Source organism: Lichenostomus cassidix, chromosome 2, assembly GCF_008360975.1.
Source record: "Lichenostomus cassidix isolate B80296 chromosome 2, HeHo_3.0, whole genome shotgun sequence".
In the NCBI taxonomy this organism is placed as follows: Eukaryota; Metazoa; Chordata; class Aves; order Passeriformes; family Meliphagidae; genus Lichenostomus; species Lichenostomus cassidix.
This window is the reverse complement of record NC_139482.1, coordinates 15328831-15344256: the sequence shown is the minus strand read 5'-3', so window position 1 is coordinate 15344256 and position 15426 is coordinate 15328831. Positions and strand designations below refer to the sequence as shown.

General features: G+C 37.4%; 1 protein-coding gene across 5 annotated transcripts in view; it reads left to right on the top strand.

Annotated features, from left to right (window-relative positions):
- The window catches only part of WAC (WW domain containing adaptor with coiled-coil), a 55479-nt gene extending 42643 nt beyond the window's left edge, over nt 1–12836 (top strand). For 4 of the 5 annotated variants that reach the window (XM_085050441.1, XM_085050444.1, XM_085050443.1 and 1 more), the window contains 4 exons: nt 2757–2875; nt 6978–7164; nt 10255–10382; nt 12703–12836. In XM_085050441.1, coding sequence (XP_084906567.1) covers nt 2757–2875; nt 6978–7164; nt 10255–10382; nt 12703–12772 — 504 coding nt within the window. In that variant the 3' untranslated portion in view covers nt 12773–12836. The remainder of the gene's footprint in view (nt 1–2756; nt 2876–6977; nt 7165–10254; nt 10383–12702) is intronic. The other variant, XM_085050440.1, reaches the window with a different exon arrangement.
- Nucleotides 12837–15426: the final 2590 nt, after the last annotated feature.

Genomic DNA, 15426 nt, shown 5'->3' with positions numbered 1-15426 from the left:
AGCGAACCTCTAATGTCTTGAAGGCCTTTGAGGAATACTTTCATCTTCAGGAGAACAGATTGTGTTCCTCATTGTAGTCAAAATGCCTCATTTTCTTTCATCTGATTTTTTTTTTTCATGGGTACAAAGAAAACCAAGTGATTCTCCCAGTTTCTTGTCATTGGTAATGATAAAGTGAATTGTGCAAGCTTCATGTGTGTACCAGTACTGGTTGTTACCTTGGTTTCAACCCCTGGATTACCTCCTGAACCTATGTGTTCACATCCCATAGCTAGTTGACAAGTAATGAAATTATCAAATAGCAGTCTTGAGATACTTGGCACTTGCAAATCCTGAGATATGAAAAAGAATCTTCTTAAGTTGTTTACTGTCAGTAACTGGAAGTACATCTGTTCTGGTCTCTACAACCCAGAAATTGTTTGTTAGTCCCGTAAGTAACAAATTTTGGTTCAGCAGCAGATAATTTGCCAGTTCAGTAGGGAAAGAGCTGTCTTGATAGTTCTTGTATTTATGTAACTCAGTTCCATGAGATGGGAACTTTGGTGGTGATAGCTCCAGCATGAGTATATCTGTTTTAGTTGTCTGTCAGGTATGTCAGTCAGGCTAGCTTGTCCAGTTGTAGAGTTTGAGATAAATTATGCCTAATCAAGATGTGGTGCTATGCCAGGACACACTTGGTTTTAGAGCACAGGCCTGTGGGCTTAGGGCAGACAAAGCTGAACTGGCCCTGTGCAAGCAGATCCCAGTGCCAGATGCACAGATATTTGGGCTGGTTGTGGAACTCGTGTAGTGCCACTGGCACACTACTGTTGTTAGGACTGCTTGAACATGTCAGTACTGTTTTCAGACTGAAGCTGGTGTGTCTGCTTGCAGGTGTGTTGTGTGCTTGTGGCAGCTTGGGGGTCAGGCTGCAGGAGCCTGGGTGTCAGATTTTGCCTTTTAGCTGTGCCTATATTGTGTGATCAGAAGCTGTTCTGAATTTCTGCTAAATAGCTCTGTAAAGCACTTTACACAGACTTGTCAATCTCAATGAGAATGTTCCTTTTGGTTGGTGTGTTTGTTTTCTGAATTTATTTAGGCCTTGCTATTTTCCTGTTTCTGGTATTTGTACTTACAGTCTTTAAAATCATTGGAAAACATGAAATAGTTGAGAGATTTTGTGGCTCATATGTCTCACAATTCCCAGATTTTCTTCAGTCCTTTTTTTTTTAATTTTTTTTACCAGCCAAGGAGCTGGTTACTGTTCCAGTTTGGATCTGCAACATGATTCCATTATTGCTGATGGACTTTCCTTTTGAAATTATTCCTTCTGTTAGAACAGCCTGGATGGTTAATGTCTGCTCACAGACTGAGCAAAATGCAGGAGTTAATAGCAAAGTTCTTCATGTCGTCCATTTCATAAAGGTCCTTGGGTAGTCTGTTCTCCAAAATCAGTTTACAAACTGCTACTGTTTCACCCCCCACAACTATATAGCTCTGTCTGTTTCAACAGCAGAGTGATCTTACAATGATCTTGCTTTATCCTTTTAGTACCATGGCCTTTTCGTGTGCTACTCAGACATTTTTTAGTGTATGCCTATTAATCTAAAAATCAGAAAGCACACATTCTCATTTTGATGATAATTTTATAAGGTGACTTTTCCTCTTAGGTGTGCAAGAATTTGAATTTGCATTACGATTACCTTTGTATTTAAATGGATCAGGTTATGTCTTGAGTTCACTTAAGCAGATCGTGTCTAACTTGCCATCTGTGGTCTGTTTCTGAAATAGAGAATTTCTGGAGGTTCAGGTGACCACTAGTTAGTAACCTACACCAATTTGAAGTCAGCAGTTGCCAGAAATGCCAAATGATTTGTGGTTTTTTGTCTTTATGGATTCTTAGAAGCCATTTTTTCCTTAGTCCCTCCCTTTCCTCTTGAAATTGTTAGCCTGATTTGGCAGAGTGGGGCGTAAATTTTGAAACGGAACCTCCCTTGTACGGACTTTAAATTGACTGAGTTATGTGAAGCATTGGGCAAAACCAAGTGTCTTGAGCTTCATTTGCTGTAACTTAGTCATTACTATGTTCCCAAACTTCTCGTCCTGTCATAGTTCACAAATTCACAGAAAAGACTATAACTCACTGCTGGTGTCTTAATACCTTGTATTGAATGTATACTACAAAGGAAAAGCAAGAAGCTACTGGTGACTATTTTTTTAGTAACTTGTGAGTTTAGAACTGACAGAAAAGGGAGCAGCAAACTGATAAATATACTTTAGATTTTCTTTTGCATTTCTGATAGAGATGTTATAATATGCTTGTGATGTAATTATGCTCCTGACACTGTGTAAAGTATTTTCACGTAGGGGACTCCTAAATTTGTACGTGAAAATTTTATTTGGGTAATGAACAACTCTTCTGAGGTTGGAAAGGAGTTTGATGCTCAGATGGAAGATATAGTCAAAAATAATACTGAGTAGAACTATTTCGCCTAATAAGCTTGCAATATTTTGACAAGTCACATGGGTCTAAATTTGCTTCTGTTGTATGTATTCACTGCTCTATTTTAGTTAAAAAAAGCTTTCTGTCACAGCTGTGGAACTAGAGATTTTTTTTTTTTTAAAAACACCTTGTGAAGAGAATAAAAACTGTCAGCAAAAGACCTTGTATCAAAAAACACCACAGATGTTGTAACTTGTAATTTCCTTGGCTTTCTCTCGTTCTTACACTTGCTTTTTACTGTGGAGGAGTTCTAATGAAATTTTGAACTTTCCAGGTTGCTCCTCCAGGTGTTAAACAAGGACCAGCTTCCCAGGCAGCACCTCAGCAGCCAGTAATAGCTGACAAGCAGACAGGTCATGAACCTGCCTCTCCACGAAGTCTTCAGCGTTCAAGGTATATTGAAATGCTTGTCTGTTCTGTCCTTAGTTTATCTGAATTCAATGTATGTTGTATGTGTTGCAGTTAGTGGACTCTTCTTTGGCCTGTTTATTGAATATATTATTTAACTGCTGCTATTGAGAGAACGCAGCTAAATATCTTAATTACAGAGGTAAGGTGGTAGTTTCTCCATTTTTGGGGTAACAATGAGAGTTCCATTCACAGAAGTAAAATGGAACTCATATTTGTCACTCTGGAGTCAATTAGACAAGTGATCCCTTGTATTGTGTTTTCAGAGTTTGGAGTTTTTGTCTCTGTGCAGTTACTGAATCTGTGATTTGCTTAGTGTTAGATGTTTGTAGTGTCTTGCTGTAGTGTAATTTGATTTTTAAATTAGTATGATTTTATTGTCTGTCAGGTGATTTTGCTGCTCTAATGAAAAGCATTAGAAGTTAAGTAAGTTTCACAAATACCTTTCCTTGGCCAGACTTTCTTGTTAACATTGCAGCTTACTCAGATGTTGCATGATACGAACATTTAACCATTGATTTACAAGGTGGGTTTAGAATCTGTATCTTATTTGAAGTTGTTCTTTTGGGAAGATGGACTCTTCATGTGTTTTGTCATATTGGTTCCAGGGGCTGTAACCAAAGAGGTGTCATAAGATCCTTTTGTGATGGAGTCATGGTCTAGAACTGTGGCAGGAAGAGGTTGCAGGTTGACTTTTTTAGAAGTTCTGTAAATCTGCAGTTCTTAAAAGCTGGATTTTTAGAGTGGTTGAATAAGGTGTGTGGTATAGTATTAAAAAGGGAAACAAACAAAACCCTGTACTCTTTCATTGTCAGCATACCTGGAGCTATGTGGTGGTGCTTTCCACATCATAAAATAGTGAGGTCCTTTTATCTGTCCTTCTGGGACTAATAACAAAGGGGACCTTTGGGTTTTTTTGTTGGTTTTGGCTGTTTTTGTGGGGAGAAAGTAGTTTGTGTTTTGAGGTTTTGGCAGGCGCTGGGTTATCTGTTGTGTGCTTGGCAGTCCTGTCTCAGAAGCTGGCTTTACTTGAGACCCTGCAGTACTGACCAGTTTGAGGGTACAAACACAAGCATATCAGAAGTTTGAGTTTTTAATGTAGGCTATTTTACAGACTCCTAATTCTCATCTTTGTCAGATTACAAGCCTATTACTCATTTATCTCTTCGAGGACAATAAAGGCAAAGTATATCAGCTCCAGTCCCTAGTAATTATCCATGGTGCTGTTTAAGTCTGTCTGAATTACAATACCAAAGATAAAATGACATTTTGCAGCAAGTCCTGTGGCTGAGGGGAAGACAGTGCTAGAGGCAGTGTGCAGGCCAGGGTGAAGGATAGTGTGGCAATGTTAATATTGTTTGGTATCCTGTACCTCTCAAATTAATACAGGTTTGTGACTGTGGTATACTGTGCATCATGGGTTCATGCAATTCAGTTTGCTTTTCAAGTGTCTCATTCACAAAAAGTGGAAGATTAAGGAATAGGTGACTTAGAAAACCTGTGTGACTGGTATTCTCTTCTGTTGAGTGCAGTGGAGTTGAATGAAAGTGGACCAGCTCAGATGTTGATTTACATATCTGCAAAGTACTTGCTGTGTCCAGGCAGTATGTCTGAATTGATATGGAGCAGGTTATTCCTGTGTAGGTGAAAGCAGTCAGTTGGATTGGGAACTGCTTTTGGGAGCTAATATCCTTTACTTTTATAGAAGTGAACAGCATCTTAGCAGCCTGAATTGTGGACAGATGGTCCAAAATCTCAGTGAATTAAGGTTGCATTTTTCTGCAGTTTAAATACAGATTAATTGAGTAGAAGTTAATCACAACTACATTTCCTTTGTTCTTACTACTACTAAAAGTTTCAGGTGAATGGAGATAAAATTATTTTTGACTTGTTGGGGAGGAAACACTGTAAGAAAACCTGAGTAGCTATTGCTAACTTTAAAGAGTGAACATTTCAGCCATTTAAGTTGGGAAATTAACACAATGCAGGCATACAGTTAGTCTGTCTGTTAGAGATTATTCCAAAGACACACCATGAATTGTGGCTGTTTTAAAAATGAAACTAAATGAGTACTTCCATAATTAATAATTTCATCAGGTTGATAGTTCCTTGTTTTCAGAAAAGACTGGGAAAATTTTGCTTTACCTTGGAAAAGTGCCGGGAAGGGGCATTTCATTACATTTTTGTAGGTTGTAAGATTTTGTTGTTTGTAGCAGTGTATTTCAGAACCATCCTGTTCGCACACTCTTGTTATATTTTTGCCTCTCTCGAGGCATTCTGTTACTTGTGGCATAGTCAGTCTTGAACCTCAGCTAAGGCAGGTACTTGCCTTCAGTGAAGCATTCAAAATACTGTGGTAGTTTGGAACGGTCATTGCTGCATTTGTAGCTCCCCCTGCTGCTAACATAGCAGCGCCTAGGATATTTTGTGACAGTATGTTTTAGTCATAATTGAGATAGAGCTTTATTTTTGAGAAGCCCACAGGTTTTATTTATTTATTTTCCTGTAACATTTCTGATGTGTTAGAGTGATTTTTACTGATGAAGTAGAAGTAGCCAGGCTGATATATGCAGAGGAGGCAAGTCATAGGGGGAACTTTAGTTCTGGTAGAACTAACAGGTAAATAAGGTTATGCCTGAATTTTACTTAGTTAATAAATGTAGCCTTTCTCTGTGCTATCAGTATGCCAATGCTGAATGAATACATTGAAATTTAGAATAATGTAGTCTGAAGGAATTCTAGTTATGATTGACTTAATTTAGATCTTACTTAACTCTAGGTCCAACTTAGAGTAGGACTGGCAAGTTTGAATTTCTAAGGGCATTATTTAGGTGATTTTTTTTTAATATCTCAGAGCATCTATCTTCTAATGTTTGACTAGCCTTATGGTGGTCTTTTTTCTCATGTCTAGTTAGAACTTCACTTGTTGCAACTTGTCTCTGCCTCTTGTGCTATCACTGTGCTTTTCTGAAAAGGGCCTGTCCTCCCCATAATTAGTAAAAATCTGTAAAAAGATCCCTCAATCCCCTTTGCCTCAGCCTTCCCTTTTCCATACTGAATAAACTTTTAGCTTCTCCTGATGGAGCATTGTGCTTCAGCCCCTTAGTCATCTGTATGGTTGTCTGCCTCGTTCCTTTGCTGTAGCAATTTAATTCTTGTCATATTTTGAGCTTCCCACTACACAGTGCTCCAGATACTGTGAATCTCATAAGCTCTAAGGAGAGGGAAGGAATTGCTTTTTTTATAGGGGAAGTGCTTCAGGCCTGTTATCAACTTGGTGGCTCTCCTCTGGCTTTGTTCCAGCAGGTCCATGTCAGACATCCAGTTTTTTGGCTGTAATTCTTTGCATGTGTGAGTTGATGAGGATAAATGTCTGGGCATTGGAGTAGAAAGATCGTTGCATTTTGTAAGGATGTTTTGAGTCTTCAAGAGGACTGACAGGTTAGGTTAGGTGATGAATCAAGAGTGCTTTAGAATTAGGTTCTCCATAGTACTTTCTTCTGGCCTGCAAGTGATATAAAGGTTTAAGAAATAGGCTGTAATTATGGCCTGTGTTGAAAAGCTTCTGTCAGTGGGAGAGTTGTTAGATACTTACACAATTAGTGCTTCTATTTCTCAGTATATGTAGTGCCACAGAACATCATAACTGTTACAGTATGTTCCAGTAAAACAGTCAAGTTTGGTGGCCACATACTTCTGTTCTCCTGAGTGCATTAAATGAAGATGCACAATGTCACAAAAGCATCTAGGTTGTGTTTTGACATGAGTAGTAAACTCCTCAAATTCCATATGCCTGTATTTTCAGATTAGGATATCAGGCATTGTTCTTAATGATTATTGTGACAAACCTCTTTTGGTTTGCCTGTTTGACTCCCATCTGATACATAATTGCTGAAAATCTTACCTTTACAGATGTTTGAAGGGAGAACAAACATGTATATATTCTCTATACCAGAAATGTTTACTTGTGGTTTGAACACTTTATGTATTTTTGTACCTGGAAGCGGTGAATTTCCAGTGTTCATTTCTCTGTAGGCTCACATATGTTTTTAAATGCTCACTTGATTTTTTAAATTTTTTCTTCTAGTAGTCAAAGAAGTCCATCACCAGGTCCAAATCATACCTCTAGCAGTAGTGCATCAAACTCAACACCTGCACCACAAAATCCATCTGTACGACCCACATGTTCATTAACACCTACGCTAGCAGCACACTTCAATGAAAACCTTATAAAGCATGTTCAAGGCTGGCCTGCAGATCATGCAGAAAAGCAGGTGAGTACTCCTTTGCCTTGTTCCCTGTGAGAGTGCATAATGTATAGCTTAAAATTTGAGTTTCTTGCTCAGGGTGCTTTTGGTAGGAATTAAAAGTATTTAAAAAAAAACCCAAATCCTAATGCTTGTCCTTAGCCAGAAGAGAGGAAAGAGATTAGGCCAGACCTGCAGGTTTTACATGTGATTGCCTTTCACTAGTTGGGTATTTTCAGTCCCACTTGAAGTCCCAGTGCTTTTGAAATTCCCTCAGATGAGTAGCTGTCCTCCTAACTATTTTCTTATGTTAAAGTTCTGTTGAAATTTGCAAAGAGCATAGATTTCAACATGTTTTTTAATAATGATATTTTTGTTATGTGGAAAATGTTATAAATAAGGTACAGAGTTAAACTATTTGAGACTGCTCCACAGTTTTAGTTATTGACTTGTTAGTTCTACACAATGAAAAAGGAACTCTGCCTTGTTTGTAAATTGATGTAGAGTACTCAGATTGAATTTGGGCTATTTTTACATAGTAGGAAATCCAGTAGAATTGCCATCTATGTATTATATGTAACTGCATGAAACCTATCCTGTTGTAGTAACATAAGGAAACTGGATGCATGTCAACTGCTTGGAATGTATTACCCAAAGGAACCATATTGGTTATTGAATCTAGTTCAAGTGCTTTCACAGGCAGCTCTATCTGATGCAGTCTGTTTAGGACAATAATCTTACCTAGCCCAGTTTGCTTTGGTGTTTTGAACAGTGGTTGCATGCTGGCACAAACCTACACTGGAGACTTTCGGGCAGCAGCTTACAAGATGATCCTTACAAGCACTGTCTAGACTGAGACCCTGTTAGGATTCCTTTCATTATTTTTTTTTAAATCAGTTTGAAGACATTACCAGCCTGTACTGTGTCAAACACTGATCCATTGCTGAGAGTGTCTTTAAGGGAGAGGTGCAGCACAGGTTCTTATCCTTGGCCTTGGTCTGTAGTTTTGGAAGTATTGTTTTCACTGTGTACTGAATTCCCAAGTACCTTATATAGAAAACAGATTTATGCAGTGCATAGGTTTTGGGCTTTTTTCCGCTTGTTGATAATAAAGAGATCAAAAAGTCATCTAATTCTGGGCAGTCATGTACTCGGTTGAGTACTTCTCCCTTTGTGCCAAGTGCTGCTTGCTGTGTTGCCCTGTCTGCTATTTTAGATGATTTCACATGGTAGTGTTGTTTGTTGACCAGTTTTGAATAGTAACATTTGAAGCACTTAAGTGATCTATGTGATATAAAGGAAAAAGTGAATAGGTGCAGTACGTAGTGAAGAAGGTAAGATAGATCAGAGTGGAGAGACTAAAAATGCAGTGCCTTGGTTTCTTCAGATAGCTGCCAGATGTGTAGTGTAGCTTGAAATTAGGACAAAAGAGCACATGCAAGAGTAAACTGAAAAATAAGAAAATAAACTAGAAGTGCCAGGACAGGTATGTGCTAAAGCAGTCAGACTTGAAGAAATGTGCTGTGCAGTAGTTAATAGCTAAAACATTCTGGAACTACAGCAGTTACCTCACAGAACTCATAAAAAGCAATTAACATGAAAACTGAAAAACAATTCAGTAATTGGAATTGTGCAGGGAAGACATGGGAAATCATGTCCTACTGGAACCTGGGTACTCCTGGATGTTAACAAACTCCAGAAAAGAAAACTTATAATGTAGGGGATTAGAACACAAACTGCTGCTTTGAACTGGAGAAATGCCATAAGTTGATGAAGACCTGTGCTAAATAACTTTATTTTTGGGAAGGAAAAATTAAGCATACAGCTACCCAAGTAGAGGTGGATGTGTCCCAGTAGGCAACTAAGCACCACACACCCACTTGCTCACTCTGCCTCAGTAGAGTAGGAGAAACAGTTAGGCAAAAGTGAGAGAACTTGTGGGTTGGGGTAAAGGCAGCTCAAAGAGTAAAAGAGGGTAGAGGAAAGTGATGCAAAAGCAGTCACTACCAGCCAGTCCCTGAGCCATGGCATCCCCTGGAAAAATGCCCCCCAGTTTTACTGCTGAGTATGACACATTGTATGGTATGGAACATCCCTGAGGTCAGCTTGGATCAGCTGTCCCAGTTTTGCTCCCTCCCTGCTTCTTGTCCACCCACAACATATATGCTGGGCATAGAGGGGGTCAGAGAGAGAAAGGGAGAAACCCTTGATGCTGTGTAGGCTCTGGTTAGAAATAGCTAGAACTTTCTTGTGTTGTCAGCACTGGCTTGGTCACAGATTCAAAACATGGTGATGGTTTGGACTGCTGTGAAGAAAATTAACTCCATCCCAGCCAGAGCCAGTGCAGTGGACAATAACACTGTAAACAGTAATGCTGCAGGGAAGGCTGTATTTGAAACTTCTTTTTTTCCATGTAACATTTGCAAGAAGTCCTCTTCCTTATTGCAGTGTAATATACAGGGCCTCAGAGTAATTACACTGGTCTCCTTGGTGCTGTCGAGGAGTTCTCTGGAGTGATAGCCAGTTCAGTGATGGGACTTTGAGAAACACACAAATTGGGAATTGGATAGCTCATGCCCTTTAAATTTACAATTCTCCTAGTCTCCAGCTGACTAAGTGGGGATATTAAAATAATGGAGTTTGTCTGGGAGAGAACACCTGAAGAGGTTTGCAAAGTTTTTTTGTCATGTAGAAGGTAGCTGGAAAGAAGATGGCATTCAGTTATTTTTGTCCCTAAGGAAAATGGGAAATTTAAATGTGCCATGAAAATGATGGAGACTTTGAACTACCTGAACAAATTACTTTGTAAAACTCAGAGCCCTGTCATGTACTGTTCTTCAAGATGGTTGGGTAAACATTTGTTAGGATCAAGAAAATCTAAACTATCCCTACCTTAGCACAGGCCTGGGTTAGACATTTTCTGGGCAGCAGTGTTGTTTATTTCTGATTCAAAATGGGCTTTTGTAGAGAACTTAATGTGCTTCTTACTTAATACTCCCTTTTGAAATTAGAGTGCTTTGCTGTTTCAAGACACACTCATTCAGCAATTCTCTGGCAACTGCCAGTTGTTTCCAATGCATGATTCAAAATCCTAATCTTTATGTGTAACCACTGCAGGCATCAAGATTACGTGAGGAAGCCCACAACATGGGAAGTGTGCATATGTCAGAAATTTGTACTGAATTAAAGAATTTAAGGTCTTTAGTTCGAGTATGTGAAATCCAAGCAACTTTGCGTGAGCAAAGGTAAGTGTGTGCTCTGTGCTTATCTTCACTTTTCAGGGTGGTATTAGAACTTCCATTCTGGCATTGTTTTGCCTGAGTTCTGTCTACTGATGACTTTTCAAGTACACCAGTACTTGCCATGTTTGCAAGCTGCCTTCCCTTTGTACATTCCACCTGTTTCCCGCCAGGAAATAGTACCAAATACACAATTTCAGTATCTATTTTTACTTGGATAGAAAAGAAATATCTTTGCAGATACCTTAGTGCATTACAAAAAACTCATTAACTCACAGTATTTCAGTATAGTTCTAGAATATCTGCATAATGCATAGATCACATCTCCACAGTTTATGCTGGTTTGAAACACTACAGTTTACTTGAGAAATTAATTAGGTCTAAAGCCAGAGCAAGTTTAAACAGGTGTAATTTACACCACAAGCTAAGGCAAAATTAATGTTTGCTTATAGCAAAGTAGACTTTGTGTCTTAAGTCAGTGATAGCAGGTATCTTGTGTGTCACTGAAGCGATACACAGCCAAGCTGTTGAAAACTGTTGTGCAGGATTAATAATCGTAATCATAATATACATGCTTTAAATTTTCACCAGTAGTCCTCATTGTGAATCTACTTTCATACTCAGTTTCTATTTCCAATGATGCTATCCCAGCTATTAAGTCACACTACAGTTTGAATACAGTGATTCTGATTTATTGTTTGAAGCCACATTAATTGGGTTGCATGCTGTTTAAATAGCTGCCTCTATTCTAGAATCTCTTGCATTTTGGCAGTTAGTGAAGCAATTCTTTAGAAGCAGGCTATTATATATTTATAAACCTTTCCTGATAAAGAATTGGAAATATTCATTCTTTCTAAAGCTTTATTTCATAACTTCACAACATGAATTACAATTTCTGTAGTATATTTAATGAACTGTTTGGTTTCTTACAGTTTTCATTTCCTAAGGTATCATTTCTGTCTCTGAGTGCACATTTGATCTGAAATAACGCGTCAAATGTCATTGTTCAGCTCATTAAATAGTACCTTGTTTCTTGTACACTTTATATCCTTAAACTGTCAATGGATAATTATTATTATGACTTTGAACCTATAGTAACATGTATCTTTTATTTTTGCTGCAATCCCAAAGATGTGGAATACAAGGCATAAGTAACAAGTTGATTGGGGGAGGCTTTTGCAAAGGATGGGATTATCAAAATCAATACATTTAAATTATGATACTATTTCTGTACTTTTGCACAGAAGAGTACTACTTAAATTTCTTCTAAGCTGAAACTTCATCTCTAGACAAAGCAAATACATTGTTTGAATCATAACTGACAGCATCTGAAAAGGCACTTTTCTTAGAGTGATATATGCCCATGCCTTGAAGTTAAATGTTATCTTTTCAGTGTGTCTATCTTAATAATTTTTCACCTACTTTTCAGTAGAAAATTCATTTTTAGTATACTGGGCACATACTTGTAAAGTGTTCCACAAAAGTCTGCTAAATTAATGCTTTTTCTGCATTGATTAAAGTTGCTTCAGACTTCATAGAATATTCATATCAAACTCACCCTGAGTATTTTCTTATTTCACTGACATGTTTGCATTATATTTCAGCATTATGATAAGTGGTTTCAAAATTTTCATTAAAATTTCTGGGAAACAGTCCTGTAAACCAAATGTTTGTTAGTCGCAGTAATTGCTTATGACAGTTAAGAAGAAGAAGAAGAAAATGTATAAAAAGTTGCAAGCAATATAATTTATTTCTAAGCAAGGTGTAGTTACAGCTTTTTTTCTTACATGCACCTTTCAGTGATCCCTCAAGTATTTCTGAGGTTGGAGCTTACCGTAACTAAAGACTACCACATGCCTCAGAGACAAATGCTAAAAAAATAAAAGAGTTGCGCCTAGAGGAAAACTCACTTGTTTAAGAAAAATTGAGCACTTGAGGTTGTTTTGCAGTCTGGAGAACTGCATGACGCAGGCATTATGCTGTTCTCCACGTTATTCAGTTACTTGGCTTACTTGCCACTGTCCTGCTTTTTGTGAGAGCTACATTCAAGTGAAGAGCAGGCTTGAGCACAACTGTATATCAGTCACAATAGAAATAGAGCAACTTAGTTTTTTGAACTGAAGTGTCAAATGCACCAAGCCTTTGTGCATCAGCATACGGTTGTAGGTTATTGAACAGATTGGAAATTAACTTAATAACTTAATTTTTTAAAGGAGCTAAGGAGCTTGGTATCTTTCATAGAAATTGTAGAAGTAGTTGTGTAGATGGTTATTTAATACATCTGTATAATGGAAATGTTTATACAAATTTTTTTTTTCTCTTGCAGGATACTATTTTTGAGGCAACAAATTAAAGAACTTGAAAAGCTAAAGAATCAGAATTCCTTCATGGTGTGAAAAGTTGTAAACAATTGCACATGGTTTTGAGTACAGGAACTATTAAACTGATGCCCAGTCTTAACACTTTTGAGCTGCATTTGAGTAGACTTTGGACCGTTGAGCTGGGCAGAAAAAAAGTTGACATGGGGAAGGGGACAGGAGGGAGTCAAATTCAGGGGAAAGATACAAGAATGATTTGTAAAACCCTTGAAATGTAGATTTCTTGTAGATGTATTCTTCACGTTGTAAATATATTTTGTAGAGTGAAGCCATGGGAAGCCATGTGTATCAGAGCTTAGACATCCAAAACTAATCAATGCTGAGGTGGCTAATTACCTAGCCTCTTACATGTAAACCTGTCTGCAAAATTAGCTTTCTTTTTTTTTTCTTTTTTTCTTTTTTTCTTTTTTTTTCTTTTTGTTTTTCTTTTTCTTTTTCTTTTTTTTTCTTTTTTCTTTTTTTTTCTTTTTAGTTAATTTATCATTCAGAAATTTTTCGTTTCCTAAAATTCAATGCAAGCGCCAGGCGATCTGTGTCTAAGGCTGCAACAGTTTGGGCAATGTACAAAATACCACGAAACAACTGTTTCCACACTTGCACCGAGTCGAGAGCAGTGCTTCTCCATTTCTGTTTTACAGAGAAATGTTTTTCATCTTCTGTGTTCCATTTCCCCATGAAATCCTAAATCTGATTTTATCAGCTTTTTAATGCTTCTAATTTTCTCTTTTCTTAAGGCACTGTTGCTATGGCACTTTTTCTATAATCTTTTCATTCCTGTGTACAGTAGCTTAAAATTGCAGTGATTGAGCATAACCCACTTGTTTGTATAAATTATTGAAACGTATTTCCATTTGCACCCTGTAAGAATGGACTTATAGTACTGCTGGGCATGTGTGCTGAAAGTACATTACTTGCTCAAATATAAGGAAATAGCCCAATGAACATGTTAACATGGTTGTGGGAGGGGAAAGAGGAAAAAAAAGCTAGTCAGATGTGAATTGTATCTGTTGTAATAAACATGTTAAAGCAAAGAAACACTGGTTTTCATTTCCTTTGGTCAACACATTAAAATTTGTTCTATTTGGGGATTCTTTATTAGAACTGTTCTTGTTGAACATTTTTGTACTTAATTCCTCGAGGGAGGTTTTGTTTAAAACTTGTAAACAGGAAAATATGTTTAAAATGTTTAAGGAAATATGAAATTCAACAAGCATTAGTTAAGACACCTCCCCAACAGTTGTCATATGTTAACTCCTGGTTTACCTGTCTTGATATTATGACATTTCATTTCGAAGGATGTTTGTGTTGTAGCTAACTGTTTAAGTCTGGTGCTGACTGCTGTTCTTAACCATCACAAAACGCTGAATTTGTGTAATTGGAGCAACTCACCGTTTGAAAATGGTGGAAGAGCTCAGCTTTGTATATTGTTTCCTAAAGTATATTAAAAATAAAAAAGAAACTATTGCTACTACAAAATAAATGTGACTTTTTCTTTGCTTAAAAATGACAAATCATGATGGCAATACTAGTTTAATATTTGTAGAGGTGTATATGTCGCAGCAGTCTGTTAAGTAGGAAAGATTGTAGGGGATGGATGGAAAAAAGAAACTTAATGATAATGGTGTTGACATGTGATGCTTTGTGTTATGTTCTTAAAAAGTATTTTCAGCACCGGAAACATTACTTGATTTTTATGTTGAGTGAGCTTGGACTGGTTTTTAAAATCAGGTTTTCATCGGTGGAAGCTGAATGCTCTGACCTAACAAAACATTGCAAATGGAGCAAATTGAAATACCTAACTAACAATAACAATGAGAAATTGTGATAGGTGAACTTGTAATTGTTCCTCACTTTTTAACCCACTATGTTCTGTTTTATTTCATATCATGCAAATGTTAGATTTTTCTCAGAAAATGGGAGTAATTTTAAATGAATTAATTTGAACGTCCATTGTTTCTGCATTTTTAGAGACCCAAGGCTGAGTGACAAAATTCTTCCTGAGACTTTCCTACCTGCCTTGCATCCTATGTTTGGAAGTTGCTCAGGTGTAGGGAAGTAACATGTGAAATGCATGGAAGTACAAGGGATCTCTGACCAGGGATTGTCCTTAGTTCAGGCATTTGCTGTTTAGTTACTTGCTGAGACAAAGGTAATTTCTATCTTAATAGAACGCTGGGTCTATTTTCCATGAGCTCATTTTGTTTCCTTTTGATTGTTTCATTGCCCTCTATAACATTCTGTATTAATGAGCTTCACAAGTTAATTTTATTTGTAGAAAATTTCCTTGAATTTTTTTTTTTAACATTTTGAATTAATTTTCTTAACATTTAACTACTGCCTGTTGATCTTGCATTTTTACAGAAGAAATCCCTTCCAGCCTAAAGAGTACCATTCTGTTTATCACTTGAGATCTTTCAAAAAGAACAAATGGTCACAGATTATTTGGGAGTCACAAGAGTTAATGTGCCACTTTAACCCCTTAAAACAGCATGCATAAATATCCATCACAGACATGCACTCTTCAGGTGATGCCCACACCTTGTTGGGTTCTGTATTTGCTCACCATGCAATAGCTTTCTTCCCCCATTCTCCACACCCTTCCAAGGTCTGGAGCTGTTGTTAGCTGAGGAGGGTCAGCCTGCCTGACTTGGACTAGTATTAGACATGTTAGG